Source organism: Dermochelys coriacea, chromosome 2 (genome assembly GCF_009764565.3).
Source record: "Dermochelys coriacea isolate rDerCor1 chromosome 2, rDerCor1.pri.v4, whole genome shotgun sequence".
NCBI classification, from domain to species: Eukaryota; Metazoa; Chordata; order Testudines; family Dermochelyidae; genus Dermochelys; species Dermochelys coriacea.
In genome coordinates, this window is record NC_050069.1 from 105,596,198 (window position 1) to 105,613,323 (window position 17,126).

Below are 17,126 nucleotides of genomic sequence, written 5' to 3' on the forward strand. Positions count from 1 at the left end.
ACAAGGGATGGACTTTTGGCTTACATTCAGCTTCAGGTGGTCAACTGTGCTTTACAGGAGTGTCTGAAGTTCTTTTGGAAGACAAAAAAACAAAGTTTTTCTCTTTTTTGAAAAGTCGAAAAACTCTCTTCTGTTTTTCGTCACAATGGCTAGAATTTGCAACAATTCACAGTTGAGTGTAGAGCCATAAATATTAGATCTTGGGAGCAGACACAGTAAAATTAGATCCATGCAGCTCTATCATTTCTTCATCTTTTTATTCTCTTCCATCTGGATTAGACTTCTGAACAGAGACTAAAAATTTATCTAAGATACCTAAAAGTAAACTGCCAAAAATTGTTTTTACTATTATGATCAAAGAAAAGGGAAGATGGCATTCCTTCTATGAGTAGTATAAGAGGTGCAAGTATTGAGTCAGGACTGTTGGAACTTCAAAGCCCACTTCTATGTTTTAGGACTCAGTTGTCCTCTTTCATCCTTCCCTCCACCTACCACATCTGCTGATCGCTGCAAGGTAAGAGGATGTACAGAGCTCTACTCCACAAGCCTTCTGCTTGCTGAGAGGAAGGGGAAGGCAAGAGGTTTCTGTTTATCTACCCTTCCCTCCCATCTTGTTTTCTGAGAAACAAGGCGGCTGGGACAGGGGGAAAGGAATATGGAGGAACACTCCTGCCACTATAATTCCAGTGCCTGCATACTCCAACGCTCATAGCAATGTGGGCACTGGAAAGATACTGGCATTGTCTGTCTACAGATTCAGGAAGAAAACACTGCATCAGTTAACGGTTGGAAGTTTATCTTTATAGCCATTAAGACAAGAAAGTTAGCTTTTTAAAATGAAAATTTAAATTCTTCAGAAACTAATATCTTAGTCCCTCATGCTTAGTCACCAAATGCAAGTCAGGAGTGGAGTTTTCATATCTTGAAGCATAACATGATTGCATAAATTCTGAAATTCAATAAAGTTACCAAAAAAAGATAATCTCTTGGTAAATGTGAATGTTTTGAAGGGAAAACATAAAATAAGTATTTTTATTTCATAAAATGTTGCCCATAAAGCATGACAGCAAAAAAAAATTCTCTTTACTTGCCTTAAAGTCTTTGAGAGTTTCCTTGCAAACCAGTTTGTATATGACAACCAGATAAGTGAGTTACAAATTATTTTTTAATGGTTCCCTCAGGTTTTCATTCTTTGTGTGCTACTTTCCAGCTACACTTGAAAATGTTCTATTTCTTATATAAATTTTGACTAATTGTATCTAAATTCTGTGAAAAATTGACATGTTCAACATAAATAACCCTTTAAAAATTTTTCCTTTTTTAACTTTACTGTATATATGCAATTGTTCTGGATAATATTTAAGCAAAAGGGAGCCTGAGTGCCTTTCTGGTTAATTTTGAGAGAAAATTACAATTTATTTGGAATTAATACCCAGCGTGTAATGTGTGTGTTCTTAATATCTTAGTGAATGATGATCTAATTGTTACCATACGATACAAGCACCCAAAAATTGAGATAAAATTTCATTTTTCACATATTACCAGGCAGGAGGAGTGGTAGATTTGCAGTGTATAAGTGGGAAGGAAGATTTGTGACTGTGACAGCATGACTATATCACTGAAGAGCACTAATGGAAGTACCCTATATCAGATGCATAAACTGGATGTTAACTGTCTAAACAAGTTCTAGTTTCTAAACACTAATTATAGTGTGTCTGATGCTTTTAACTTACTCTCTTCCTATGACTTGCTGTGTTGCACTGTCATACTGGGACAAAGACAGGATATCAAAAATAAGCATTTACAAATAGGAATAAATCTTAGTGTGAAGCATTCCTTGCTGTATTTTTAAATTATTTGTGGATTTTTAGTTATCTACCATCATACACAAAAATGATTTTAAAATAAACCTCAGAAGCATTATTCTTAACCTTTTAACACACAAATATTTTTATATTTCAAGCCTCACAAGAGAGGAAACTTAGGGCCTCTCTTTAAATGCTCACAAGGAGCAAAAGAGAATGTAATGGAAATATCTGCACACTAAATTAATTCCAGTTTGGCTGATTGTATTTTCAAAATGTAGTTTATTTTATTCACTTTCAGTAAGGCTTAGATAACAAATGATATATGATCTTTCTATGAGCCTAACAGAAGAACCTAGCCTGTGATGATCTCTCTACCCTGTCACGCTTCATCATGGAACCCTGAACCACCCACGCTTCAATTAGAGCTTTCTAAAAATCAAGGATGTCAGTGGTGAACATAAAGTGTCACTCCATGACTGACACCCTATAGTTCCTTACAGATATAAAGTGGTCTCTGAAAACGTACAATTTATGTTGATTCTGAAATTCCAGGCTTACTCCGGTTACAGGCTAAATTCGTCAAATTCAGAAAAAGTGTTAATTTCCAATGACCTATTCTAGACAACTTTGATTCTCTCTATTTGCCAGAAAGTCTTTCTTCATACATATCATGGAATAGTTTTAGAAATATGTAGTAAGAGGCATGTTTGATACACAACATCCCTTTTTTTTTTTCTTTTTTTCTTTTTTTTTTTTTTTTTTTTTTTACCCTTTGGCCAAATACAAAGTGTTGCAATTGACCTTTAAAGATGCAGATACCTCAAGATTGTATGTCTTTTATCTTTGTTATTTATACATAGACTTTTTAACTGGACAATTTTTTTATTTTTTTTTGTGGCTCAAGTTGTCACAGAAAATGTAATATTAAAAACTAGATCTCCAAGCATAATCCATTTTAAGTACGTTTAAGTTGTGGCAATATGTTATTACCATGAAGGTATTTAGAACTAGAAATTTACTGGAGTACTGCAATTGCTCTGGAGTGACTAATTTTTAGGCACCCCACTGTGATTTTTTTCTTCATACATATACTTGTATTTTCAAAGCACTAGTCATAATGTTATCTAGATGCCATATACAAGATATCCAAGGTTTCTATGTTTTCCTGGTAGGGCCATCTTCTCTGCTTCTCTCTTGGTGAAGTTTTAATATATGGGTCTTTTTTGGAAGGCAATAAGTATCTATAGAAGAAGGAAAGCTCAGCAGTTAGAATTCTGCTGCCTCTATAGATAAAGCCCTGTTTAAATATGCCTTTGACATTGAGCTCTACAAAGAGATAAGACATGGATTCATCCTGACTTTCTGTGATCAGGAGTTCCACAACTGGGTGGCTTTCACCAAAAACCACTATCTTTCCCAGTTTGTGGAGTGGTTTGTATCACTGCTCTCTCAGCATAGTTGGATTTCTCCTTGCCGTTTCTCTGGGTCATTGGAAAATTTAGTCTTTCCCCACACCATGACATTATACCCCTTCTTAATTTTAGAAAAGTTCTTATGAGGCTTCTCTGTATGCTTCTCTAGGCACTACAATGCTATAGTATTTTTAACATTAAGGCTGATTTCTAAATACAACCATGCAATCTTGTAAAAATTAGCCTTCCCTCAAATAGCTCCCCGCCTCCCTTTTAACATATTGGCTTTTTATTTTTTTTCCCTCTACCCCACATCATTGTAGACCCAAGGCAAAAGCATCAGCAACATTAACATGCAACAACTTTGGTAAATCTACGCTGTTATGTGGAGGGAGAAAGTAAGAAGGAAACAAACGGAGAATACTCATTGTGGAATAATTCCCCATTTATTTCCCAGTAGCTCCTTTGAGCACACATCCTAGTTCTTTCCCCTTTGCTTTTTACTTTTTTAAAAAAAAAATTATATTGAAGACTACTTTTCACTTTCATTAGAGATGAAAATGTCACTGCTTGAGGCAGGTCTAGATCATTTCTATCAGTCCAGTGGGGACAAATATCCAGTTGTGTTGCTTCCAAATTGAAGTTTGATATGATGACTCCTCCAGCATGAGTAACCCTGATTTTTTTGCACTAAATTTCTTAAATTAACTTAACTGATTGTAATTCCTCGTGACTCATTTACCCAAAAAAGGCCTAACTTGGCTTGTTTTGTGGCCTTTTGATGGTGCTCTCTGCTGTTTTGTGACATACCTGAGCTTTATTTCTAGTCCCAGTATTAGTCTCCTGCTGTCAGTGCAAATAGTTGGGGATAAAGAGTGATAGCTTACTCTGACTCTCAGCTTGCTTCGCTCAGGAATAACTCTTTTGGCCATTAAGGAATAGCCATGATGTGCTTCAAAGGGATCTTTTCCAGTTCCCCTTGTCAGCAAGTACAGTAGCTGTCAATGGTTTACTGATATCTGTAAAATAACAAAATGGGAAAGTCCTCAGGGCTCTTGGGATACTCCTTCATAATCTGCTGCACTCCACCCCAAAGGAACAAAATATTACAAACTAATCTCTTACATAGTACTGTCTTTTTTCTGATCACTCTGATATTTTTATTACAGGAACACTTACCCAGAATGAGATGATATTTAAGCGCCTCCATCTGGGTACTGTCTCTTATGGGACAGACACAATGGATGAAATTCAGAATCACATTATCAATTCATATTCACAGGTATCTCATTTTATAACTTATTTTCCTTTATATTGACAGGTTTTCTTAGTGTTGATGGGGCATTGCCATGTTTTTTAGGTCTAAAAAATTGATGTGAAAGTTTTCCCATTTGTAGATTATTTTTCCCCCTTAAAGGGAGGTCCTCAGGGTCCTAGTTTCAGGCAACAATTTGGCCTTCCCTAAAATTAATATACTGTAATGTGGAATGGAATTCCTGCCTGATTCCAAACATCTCTCATAGCCTGCTATCTGTTAGGAAGCTAACTCTTCCTCTATCCACTACTATTAATTGATGAAAATTCAGTATTTTTCTCTGGTATATTTACCCATAGACAGAAAGCCATCCAGCAAACTGACCACAAATTAAAGATAACACTGAATCTAGAACAATGGTGATGAGATTAATTGCATCTTTGAAGATATTCATCACAAAGACATAAACATTGTAAAGCCATGTTCACTTGCATAAGCAATAAAGAAAAAAAGGTTTGTCAAAAAGATAAGGATGGAAGCAGTAGGAAAAGGAATACTCTATTAAATAAATTTCTTAACAGGGATTAAAAATCCATAGTTTTTAAAAAAAAGAAAAACGTGGGGGAACCTAACGTAGTTAAGAACAGGTTATTTGATCGAGTCCCTGCAGGATAATTCCAGATACATTCAGCAATGAGTATATTCTATTATGTGTATCCCATTTGAAACTAAATTGTGCATGTACACACTCTGATAGGGGATATTGTGGATATCACTATGAACACTATGATGCCCTTTCCCATTTTCTGGTGTGAGGGGTAAAGGTTATTGATTGGACTGTCAAGGGAATGGTCACCTGTTGGGGTCCTGTTTGGAGGCAGGCATGCCTCTGGCACCTCCTTCTCCTTTCTCCACTTGCCCAGAATACACGTAGAAATTGTGTTAGGGCAAGCACAAAAGAGAGTGGAGTAGAATTCCGCCTCCTGTTGCTACCCAGTGACCATTTTGGGGGAGGGCATAAGGAAGCCGGTTGGCTCCAGTGAACACACATATGCATTCCCTCTCACCCACCAAGTTTAAGCATTCCTGGGTATGCAGCAACCATCCTTGCAGTTGAAAGCTGCTCTATCCATTTTGCCTTATAGTTTTGTTGTTTTCAGAGCTGTTTTTCTAGGCTTGCTGTGGGTCTAACTTTGATTGCATTTTGGGATCAGGAAAGATATTTTTCCTTCTCTGGGCAAGATTGGCACAATTTTGTGGTGGTTGTGGGGTTTGGTTTTGTTTTGTTTTTTCCCTTGCTCACAGCATCATGGAGGCCTGGTTGGAAAGGATAAGAAAGATGAAAGTACCTTGAAAAAAAATTTAAAAGGGGAGAGGTGGGGGAGACAGTGGCTAATAAATGTCAATGTCAATATATGCAGTGTTGTAGCCGTGTGAGTCCCACGATATTAGAGAGACGAAGTGGGTGAGGTTATATATTTTATTGGACCAACATCTGTTGGTGAGAAAGACAAGCTTTCAAGCTACACCGAGCTTGTCTTCAGGTCTGTTAAAGATATTCAGAGCATCACAGCTAAATACAAGATCAGAGGGATCATTCAAGGTGAAGTGGCCCATTGACATCATCCCTGGTTTGAGATAGGCATGCCTCTAGCACCTCCCTTTCCTTTCTCCACTTGTCCAAAACACACACACAAATTGGGCTAGGGGAAGCTTAAAACAGAGTGGAGTACAATTCTGCCTCTCATGGGACAAAAATGGGCATTAGTGGGTTACAGATTGTTGTAACAAACCACAAATCTATCCTTGCCACCATGGATATCACTTCCCTATATATAAACATCCCTCACAAAGATGGCATAGCTGTCTGTCTCAAATATTTACAAGACAGTGGACAACACTCAGCTATCCACCCCCAAAAAAGTCACCAAACTCATCCATTTTACATTCAACAACAAACGTTATCCAAACCATGGATACTAGGACAGGCTCCCCAAAGTGCCAGCCTCTCCATGGGTCACCTTGAAGAAGAATTTTGGACAAAGGCACCACAACCCCCCTTTAATATTAAAACAAATAAAGTTGTGGACTGCAGCTTTAAATCCATTCACTAGACTATACCTTTATTCTCCTGCATGTTCTGATCAATATATCTGCTTACTTAGCTGGTATCTATGTTAAACAATCGCTTTATTATGGAACAATACACATTGGTAATGGGATGTAGAGCTTTTGTTCCTCAAGATCAACAGTCCAAATTCAGACCTGAATAACAGTGACTGAAAGGCATTGCCATCTGATGGCTGTTAGGTGGCTTATGTAAAAAGAATTTAGTCCTAGTGGATCATGTTAGGTGTCTACAGTAACAACAACAAAACAATTACAGTTGTCAATCTCAGCAGAGAGTCGTAGGGCTGACTGGAAGTAGAGATTGAACTACAGTTTTAACCTAGAGGTCTATTCGTGATCACTAAATTCACTTTGGGGGGAAAAATATCTCTAATTACCTTAAATATTACCTAAAATATTAGTTTATTAATTTTACATTGTAATAAACTTTTAATATTTGCTGCTGTGCGACAGACTGAATATTTATAATTGTGAGGCATTTACCTCTGAAATAAAAAAAAAAGAAGAAGAAGAAGAAAAATGTGTTTATTTTTCAAAGTGTGGACAAGGATTTTCCAAATCCAGATTAGCAGTTACTATCTGGTAGAAAGCAATTTTGCTATTTTTATAGAACTTCTTTTCTAGTTCAGTGTTGTGTATTATAACTTAATGACATTTAAATAATGTTTTAATTATTTTGTATGTTGCTAGCAATTATTGCAAACAGAAAATAAAGGAACCTCTGTATACAAATAAACTATTCAACAGTTGTTTCAATCAGAAATGTATAGTGAGGTTTTTTTATTTAATCTCTGGTAATAAAAGCTGCCAGTTAGACAGACACCGGTTCTTATGTGACATTGATTTTTATCCCTTGTTTGTGTTCTGTTTTATTATTAAGATGACAATAGTCTAGTAGGTCCACTGTAATGCAACACACAAATCTATTATAACCTGATTATATTTCCCCACTGGAAGCATTTTGTGATAGAGGGCATAATCTTTAATGGAATTTGTGTGAAATTAAATTATACAAGCATCAATAAACATAACATAATTCAGAAGGAGTAAATCAGCTTAATTTATTTGCAGCTGTAATGCCATCAGTGTTAGCAGAATGCAAATGCAGAGGTTTAAAGCAGTAGCTGAAAAACAGTGCCAGATGAGCAGAAAGTTAAACCCTTTATTAGACAGCACTGTAATTTGATGGGCAGAATGTTCACGGTTCAGCAGATCAGTACATGCAGTCGGGAGAGAAAAAAGTCTTGGTTTCTAAAGAGAATTTCTGAGTTACTCTGAAGTGAACAGAAAAGTGTTGGATAGTACTGGTGAGATGAAGGGAGGATATCATTTCATAACCTGACCAAAAAGGCCTCTTCCCAAGTAGGTTAATAACCAAATATAATCTCTTTCACCTCAGAGATAAATGCAGTCAGGTTCAGCTGAGCATGGCTGGAGCATGACATAAAATATGGTTCTAAATTGGTGGTTACTGTAACAGCAACATGATTTTAAAATGAAGTGGATATTCTTATTCTCTTTGCTACCTGCCAAATGGGTAGCTTTTACATTGTTAGATTTTTGTGTCCTGCCCAAGCCAGGAAAATTTTCATGCTGAAGTAAAAGCAACTGTTACATGAACTAGATTAATTCATATAGAAATGTGTCTCATTAATAGGTAAAATCAGTAATTTATATATAATTCCAGAGGTGTGAATTGTGCTTTAGAGACGAATACATTGACATGGGCCAAGATTTTCAAAAATAACTAGTGATTTGTAGGTGTCTCAGTTTTGGGGGTCCAACTAGATATGTGTTAAAGGGGCCTGAGCATCCACCCTCTGAAAATCAGGCTCCTTTTAAATGTTTCTAGTTGGGCACCTAAAACTTGATGCACACACTAACACTAGTCACTTTTTCAAAATCTTGGCCATGGTCCCTGTCCTAAAGAATTTATACTCTTAACTGATCACAAAAAGACTGAATTTAAGAGAGAAAACAACATGCATGGAGAGAAATGGGATAAGAAAGAAATATAGAGAAAAAACTTACGTCATTATTTCGGTGGTTCTGTGCACATCCAGTTAGTTACTGGCTTAAAGGTGCAGTTCTTATAATCTAAAAGGACTGAATTAGAGGCTCATGATTTTGAGGGATTGTAGGAAAGGGTGGGTTTTAAGGAGGGATTTATAAGAGAAGAGGAGAGCTCTGTGGCCCACAGTAGGAGCTCTATGGCCCACAGTATCAGGGATCAAAGTTTTAAGTATCCCCTTTCAGTAGGTACCTGCTTTAACTTTGTTTGTTGACTGAATAGGTATTTTAAAGTCCTGTGAAAGGTGACCTGTAAAACTAGAATAGAATAATTATAATACATTATCAGATGATAGAAGAGCAAATGCATTTTTCAATAATCTGCTAATGCATGTAGACTCAAACTAAAATGCATAAAAAGTAAGAGATTGATAGGTCTGGAAAGAGACAGGCATAGTAGGTTGATGTGTCTGCATATGCACATTGCTCTGCCAGTATAGATCAGCATTGAGGTGCAACACCACTTGCATATTCCTGGGTTTCTTCAAAGCCAAAAGCTGCCAACTATTGGAATGGTGGTTTGATCACAAGCATAGAACTCACAAGTAGATTGAAACCAGTTTCTTCACACAGTTGTTTTCAAGAGGTGACTTTTCAGGTGTATATTGATATTCATCTAGTTTCTTTCTTTTGTTGGATTTATTCATTATTCATTGCCTTGGATGTTTGTTTTTTATGTTTTAAAGATGCATTCCCAATCTAGTGGAAATAGTACCAGCTCGACACCTTCCAGAAAAGTGCAGTCTTCAGCACCCAAGGTCCGCAAGACTGTCAGCAGTCGGATACATGAAGCAGTGAAAGCTATTGCTTTGTGTCATAATGTGACTCCAGTGTATGAATCCCATGCTGGAGTGACTGGAGAAACAGAATATGCAGAAGTGGATCAGAACTTCAGTGATGAAAATCGAACTTACCAGGCTTCTAGTCCTGATGAGGTTAGTATGCCATGTTTAAAATGTTTTAGTTTGTAAGTAACATTGAGTTTCTAAAAAAAAGTTATATAACAAAAGAACAGAACTTCGAGTGAATTCATATTGGGGGGAGGAGTTCTTCACGAAAAAAGTTGATTATTACAAACACATGGAGGAAAGAAATTAATATGCTGATTTGATGGAGGAAAGGTCTGATATTTTGTATTTCGAGGTGGTCTGAACTATTTGACTGAATCAAGTTGTGGAATCAATTTTGTGGGTTTGATATGAAAGTACTGCACTTGTAAAATCAATAGTTGGGTATGTAAATTGGTTTTCAGGACCTTGCTCCAGAATATATTCATGCAACAGACATTCTAAAGCAGTTCTCAAACTTTTGTACTGGTGACCCCTTTCACATACTAAGCCTTTGAGTGCGTCCCCCCCTTATAAATAAAATACTTTTTTATATATTTAATATCATTATAAATGCTGGAGGCAAAGAGGGGTTTAGGGTGAAGGCTGACAGCTCGCAACTCCCCATGTAATAATCTCACGACCACCTGAGGGGTCCCAACCCCCAGTTTGAGAACCCCTGTTCTAAGGGATACAAATCTAGACTCTCAGTGACAAAAACACAGATTCCCCCTTACAAACATGGGTGGAGCAGTGGGTGACACTACTCATTTGGTGCACAAATGGCTTTAAAAAAAACATCTATGCATAGAGGCCATTTAGTTCAAGCAACAGTAGAGAACTTGAAAGCCTTGGATTTAGCCAAAGTTTTACAATGTTCAGCACAAATTAAAGCTCAAATTCAGGAAGGGACATAAGCACATGCTTAACTTCAAGCATGTGATAAAGTTCCATTTAAATCAATTAAGTCTTAAGCACAAGTCCCATTGATGTCAATGATACTCTGCATTTGATCAAAGTTAAATACATGCTTAAGTGCTGCGCTGAATAGGGATGTGTTTTTGAATCGGGCCTAAACATATTATCCATGTTAGCTGATAAAATTCTTCAAGGGAGTATATATTCATGGGCTCGGTGACACAAGGCTCAGAATTCAAAATTCCATAGAAATAAAGTGACCTATAGAATGACAGTTAGAAATATATTAGTTGTACCCTTTCTGAGGAAGAAAAATACAAAGTAACATATTTCTGATCCTAATTTGGATCTCCATAAGCAAATGTGAGGAATCAAATATGATTTGTATGTTTATAGAAGTGTTAATAGTGCCTAGAGGCTGGGATAGATATTTTACTGTGCTTGCTTTAAGTGTTACATATAAAATGTTCATCATATAAAATACCATCAAGTGTTCATCATATAAAATACCAGCACTATCCTAGTTGCTCAAGCCACATTTTTTCAGTGTAAAAACAAACTTCAAATAGTATTTCTAGGAAACTTGGTCCCCGTTATATTTGCTGTCAAGTGTTTCATATAGAGCCAACTAGCAAGGCTTATGGGTATTTCATATGCTATAATCACTGTCCATAGGTTCAGTAAACTGAACCCATATGGATAACTGGCTAAGGCATTCATCCCTTTCCTTAAGATTAAAATCAAGGTAGGATTTCAGACATCATGCTTTGGGTATATAATCAATATTCCCAATATCAATGATCCACAATCAGTTGTAGGCATTTCTATGGGTTTACGTAATGTATGTGATCTCGATAAATAGAGATAAGCAGAAATGTGTTTATGCATACCAGTCATGTTTGGAATTTATTATAAACATATAATCTGTGTTACCATATTTGAACATTGATTGCTGGATCAGATCCTGGGCTACAAAATACCTCAATACACTGAGGCAGAAAGATACTGTAAAACATAATAAAAATGGATTTTTTTAGATAAGAAAATAACTAAATATAAAGAGCAGATGACTAAGGATGTAATGTTCCTTTGACCCTGGAAACAAAGAATGACCTAAATCAGAGGAACAGAAACCTAGGTAGTAACCCTTTGCAAATTGTGCCCATGTGGAAGTTGTGGTGTGGAGCCTGAAAAACCTGCTGTAGAAGAGCACAGCTCCACTTTCGTCTAGTGGATGGGGGCAAGTGTAAGAATTTGAGGATAACATGAAAGTGCTTGACTTCTGAAGACAGGTAAAAATTTGACCTAGCAGAGAGGAAGAGCAGTTTGGTGGGTGCTGAAAAGACAAATGGTAGATGGAGGATCAAAAGGAAATCAGGAGCTTATCAGCTTGATGCTGGGCTCGGAGGGTAGAAGAAGCAGGCCCTGTGTTATTGATATGGTGCAGAGGAGCAGCAGGGAATGTAATCACAGGAAAGTGTTGATGCTGGGCCAGGTGGCTTAGGAACAGGACTGGAAGCTGATGGAGGAGCAGGAAGAGAGATTTTCCAGTTGAGAGAGAACTGGATCAAAATAACTGGCTGGTTGAGTGTGAGCGAGTTGCTTCACATGGGAATGAGACTTCACATTTTGAAGGGGATAGGAAGAAGGAAGTAGTGGAAGGCAATGTGAGGCTGGAAGGGGGCATGGTGTAGGCTGGTTTTAAGGGAGAGGAGGCAGTTGTACATCTTAGGAGGGCCATGTAGTCAATCACCCAAACTTGAGAATTCAAACTACAAACTAATGAAGCAAAATCACTCACCGACCGTCTTTTGAAGATACAGCCCTAAGTGTTTTTTTAATCTTTTTAAATTAATTTGCCTGTCTTTGAAACTAGTAAAATTAGTACATCAAACACATATCTTTTAATTTAATAGGATATTGCTATTGGGTAAAATATCAATATGAAGTCACAAAAACATTTAAATAATGTAAACATTGCAACATGACCAAAAAGAATAAAATGCTGAAAGTGAAAGACTGGGAGGTCTTTATCATAATTTTTTAAAGAGCTCTATTGATGCAATGTTTGCAAATCACTGGAGCCTAAGGAAAATAATGTGAATGGTTCATTATTTAGCTTATTGAACTTTCCTGCAGTTAGGTTGACAGATGATGCCAGTGTTTCCCAATCACCAAAGTACCATTTTAAAAGCATTTTTTATTGAATAAAGTGCTCTGAATATTGCACCCTGGAGCTTTATTTAGGGAAATGGTTCGATTGATGTTTTCTGTTTAACCTCAACATTGACCTATCACAACATATTTTGTTAATAAACAACATTATCATTTAATAGACTTAACCAGCTTTATACGTTGTACTTCCTCATTATTACAAGTCTGCTCTCTTAGATTTTGCTTATGGATCTGGAGTGATTGTATTCTGTTGAAGAGATTTGTTATTTTATTGGTGGCCTTCTGTCTTATATAATCTAGTGTTTGTCATTTTTGTAAGAGACATTACATGAAAAATTATAGACAGTTTAACTGTAAACTTTTCTTCCACGTGGGAAAACACAGGAAACATTTAAATAGTCTAATGAAAACAAATTACAGCGTTAATGAGTTGACATGACGAATTCATTTGAAATTCTTCATAATCCCATTTATATATGGTATCATGACAGAAATGAACATTTAGGAGTAGATACATTCACCATAAAATATGTAATCATTGTGTTAGAGTAGCCTGAGATAAGTAACTGATTTTGTATTCTTAATGTGAACCCTACTTATATGAGGCTCATTGTTTCTTACGATAAGTGATCAATATTTCATTTTCCCTGAAAGTGGAAAGTTTCATTTGTCTGTCACTTCTGTCCTCTATAGCTACAGCATAACAAACAATGTGTACACACCGGGAAAGCCATTGACAAAATCTAAAACAACTCTTGCTCAACTGTCATAAGTGTATGTCCACATCACTTGTGGAAAGCCAGTGCTAATCTAATGTAATGAACAATCATAAAAGGATATAAACTAAGTAGGTAGAGCAATAAAGTACAAAGGTCACGGACCCAAGTAATTCAGAGGCATGCTACGAACAGGAGCCTTTCAAGACCTTTGGCCTCCTTTGGTCAAGAAAGATTGATATGTCCTGATTTTTAAGGACTGCTTACCCTCATCTACTAGCTATTTATTGGTTATGCTTTTTCCTGCATTGTTATACTCCCAAACATTTAATTCCAACATTTGGAATATTTAAATGTTACATTAAGGTATGGTCAGTCATCTCATTCAAATGTTAATGTGCAAGAGACCACAGAGTTGTTAATATTATTTACAAGGATACAAAGCTGATTATTTGAAAAGGAAAATGATATGCCCATAGTGAAGCAGCTTTTGTGTTTACAAAAGTAAAGCTGTAAAATATGACATGTTGTATTGTTTAATTCATTTTAGAGTGTGTGCTTATTGAAGCAAAACTAATTGTGTTGTTTTGTCAATGTATTTGTGAAGAGCAAATTATTCAGTAGCATAAAACCATCACTTCTCTGACCTTCGAGACCCACAAAGAATAACTACTCCATGCCCTATCTTGAATATTGACTGGCATTTTCCCAGATGATCGGATTGTCGTTTTAAGTTAATAATTTGATTATATTTAACCATGAATGTTCCTAATTAAAAATCATAAAATACAAATGTCAATCACTAAATCATCATGTGTAAAACAAAGGAATGTGGTCACTGAGTATTTTTCACTGCTAATTGGAATCATTTGAACTGTTGCTGAACAGGTGGGGAGAATTCCCCCAAATCTTTACAGAAAATAACTTGAACGCTTGGAAACACTCAGTAGGAGAGCAACAGTGGAAAAAATTCTCCCCCCATCTCCATATATTCTCAAAGAATAGTCTTAATTTTAAAATGGCATGTACATACCCTGTGTATCTTTTGTATATCAGGTTGATTTTGTGTAGATTGAAAGTAACTCTATTGGCTGCAGTGAAGTTATTCGCAATTTATACTGATTAAACTGAAAGTGGAGTTTGGTTCATGGGCTATAAAGTACACTGAGCAAATATTTTCTGAAAGATTTAAAGTAGTTACATGCCTCTGTCCGAAGAGGTATTTGAACGTGGTTTCATAAAAAACATAGTATTGTTTTCTCTTTGCCAAGATGAGGCAACAGTTTAAATCTGGGATATATTGTACACTTTATACAATATTGGATATGTTTGATTCAGATCACCATCCAAAAGTTTACATGCATAGGTCAACTTTATCTCAGTTTACCCAAGCTATCTAACTATGTTATAGAAAGCCATCTAGATATAATCCGTTGCAAAACCCAAAGCAGTGGGCTGTATCCTTGTATCCAACCATATGTTTCACTGTGCAGAGCCAAAAGGGAGTGGGGAGAAGAAGGGAGGCAACCAAGAGGGGAGATAGCTACATGCCATCTTTATGCCCTCAGTCCTGGGATTGCTTCATCTGATTCAGTGCTTAAAGCAAGTAATAGCAACCTTAGGGTATCTCTTTGAGTACGTATACACTTAGAGCTGGGGGTATGATTCCCAGCTCAAGGCAACATACCTGTGCTAGCGCTAAAAATAAAGTATAGCTTCTGTGATTGGAGCTGTGAGAGGGTCTAGCTGCCCTGAATACATCCTAGGGTCTCCGATGGATGTGTACTCGGGACAGCTAGTCCCTCATGCTGCTGTGGCTATGCTTACTTTTAGCACAGTAGCTAGATTACAGCTAATGTGAGTATGTCTCCTCAAACTGGAAATTACATCCCTAGTTCAAAATGTAGATATACCCTACCTTGCACCAAGCTGTAACAGCCTCTGTGGGCCATTCTAGCAATTGGAGAACTCCAAAACACAGCAGTGCTCCAGATATTCCCCTTCCTTGGTTATGTCCCCTATGCCAAGTGTGGGGGTGGGAGGGTTGTCTAGAACTGGATACATCAGGGGGGATCTCCAGGTAACCAGAAATGAGAACTGGCTGAAAAAAAGTCAGTATAACAATTTTCTGTTGGATAATGCTATTTTCTCAAAATCAAAACATTTCACAGGAATGTGTCAATTTGAATAAAATTTCCAGCAGAAAATTTTTGAAATTTGAATCAAAATGGAATATTTCATTTAGACTTTCTTTTTTGTTCTGACTTTTGATTTATTTCTTTAACTTTTAATTTATTTTAGTATTTTATTGTATATGTATTTTATAGTTTAATGTTTTGACATTATCAAAACCAAAAATTTGGATAGTTATTTTGATATTTCCAAAATGAAATATTTAGCCATTTCCATTCTGCAGTAAATTTCAAAATACTGACTTTTTCTCCCAGTTCAGGACTAAAGGAAAATTCAAAATGTCAGATTTTCCCGCAAAATGGAAACTTGGATTTCTGACCGACTGTACCGAAATATTGCATTTCCAGCTACTCTACATTGCTGGAGTGGTACAAAGGATTCATAGGGGTTGGCAGTGTGACAGCTTCCTTTAAAAAAAAAAAACTGCATAAGCACAAGTTAAATATCGCATCATGAATAAAACCTAATGACTTAAAAATGTTGAGAGGAATAGTTAAGAACAAATCCTATGCAACCCCCAGAACTAATAAGCAAATGCATTATTCTTATCAGGTTATAAAGGAACGCCCTGTGTCCCCAGTCTCAGCAGGTATGGGATGTTTGGCTAGGCAGCTGAGGATCAGACAACTCCTGAGCTCGTGAGAGGGGAAGGGAAAGACAGGCTCAGTTACTCTGAAGCCTTCCTCCTACCTCTTCTTCCCAGAATTCATATGAAGATTGTGCCTCTGTGAAGATGAGACAGGAAAAGAGATGAGGCTTCTCTGACTCTTCCTCCCACCCAAATGGCTAGGCTTTGCACTTAAAAATCCATTGTTGGGTCTGTGTTTCATTCTCCTGCATATCTTGAACAATGCATATTTCATCAAAAACATCAACCTTAACTCTGACTAATAACATTATTGACTTGAAGCTTGGGAGTTTTTTTAAAGTATCTTTCTTAACTGGTTAAATACGAAATATTATCAGTTAATATCTGTATTAATTGACATGCATAATTTTGCAGTAAATAATTTGTTACTGCTGTTTCCTAAGAATAAAGTTACAGATGAAGTTTAGTGGGGAAAACAGAGAAAATTAGTGATTAATAATAAAATTATGTAGGTTGAGTTTTTCAGGCTGATCAGTGTGACAACTGTGTACACATATACACATTATTTCTTTTTCAAAAGGCTATTTATATTTTGAGATTGATGAAAGAATAGTATTTATTTTAGGATAGAGTTAAGATAGCTGTGTTATAAAATATGCATTTTATTACTTGATTAGAATAATGTTTGGTTGTATATGCAATGTAAGATTTATGATGTCCTTAACCATTCATTTTCTTATCTTTAAAAAATACTAGGGTTTTGTGACAGATGAGATAGGTAACTACATTGTTCTCATTTAGCAACCTTATCTATTTTTATGGAGTTTTTTAGAAACTTCCAGTTTAGTTTTACATCTTTCATTTTGTGCTTTTGTTAGGCAAATGATACAATATTTAAGTAGACAGGATGGCTAGGTTGCCAAATTATTAAATGAAAGGAGTGTGCAGTGTTGTGCAAGCTACTAATGGAGCTACTTGTGGAGCCCTGCCTCATTTTGTATGTACCTCACAAGATATACACATTCACTAAGTC

The 17,126-nt window shown here is 36.4% G+C and overlaps 1 protein-coding gene across 8 annotated transcripts in view; it reads left to right on the plus strand.

Moving 5' to 3' along the window:
• The window catches only part of ATP9B (ATPase phospholipid transporting 9B (putative)), a 290,806-nt gene that overhangs the window by 237,721 nt on the left and 35,959 nt on the right, over positions 1-17,126 (plus strand). For all 8 annotated transcript variants that reach the window (XM_038389752.2, XM_043508242.1, XM_043508239.1 and 5 more), the window contains 2 exons: positions 4,390-4,502; positions 9,362-9,610. In XM_038389752.2, coding sequence (XP_038245680.1) covers positions 4,390-4,502; positions 9,362-9,610 — 362 coding nt within the window. The remainder of the gene's footprint in view (positions 1-4,389; positions 4,503-9,361; positions 9,611-17,126) is intronic.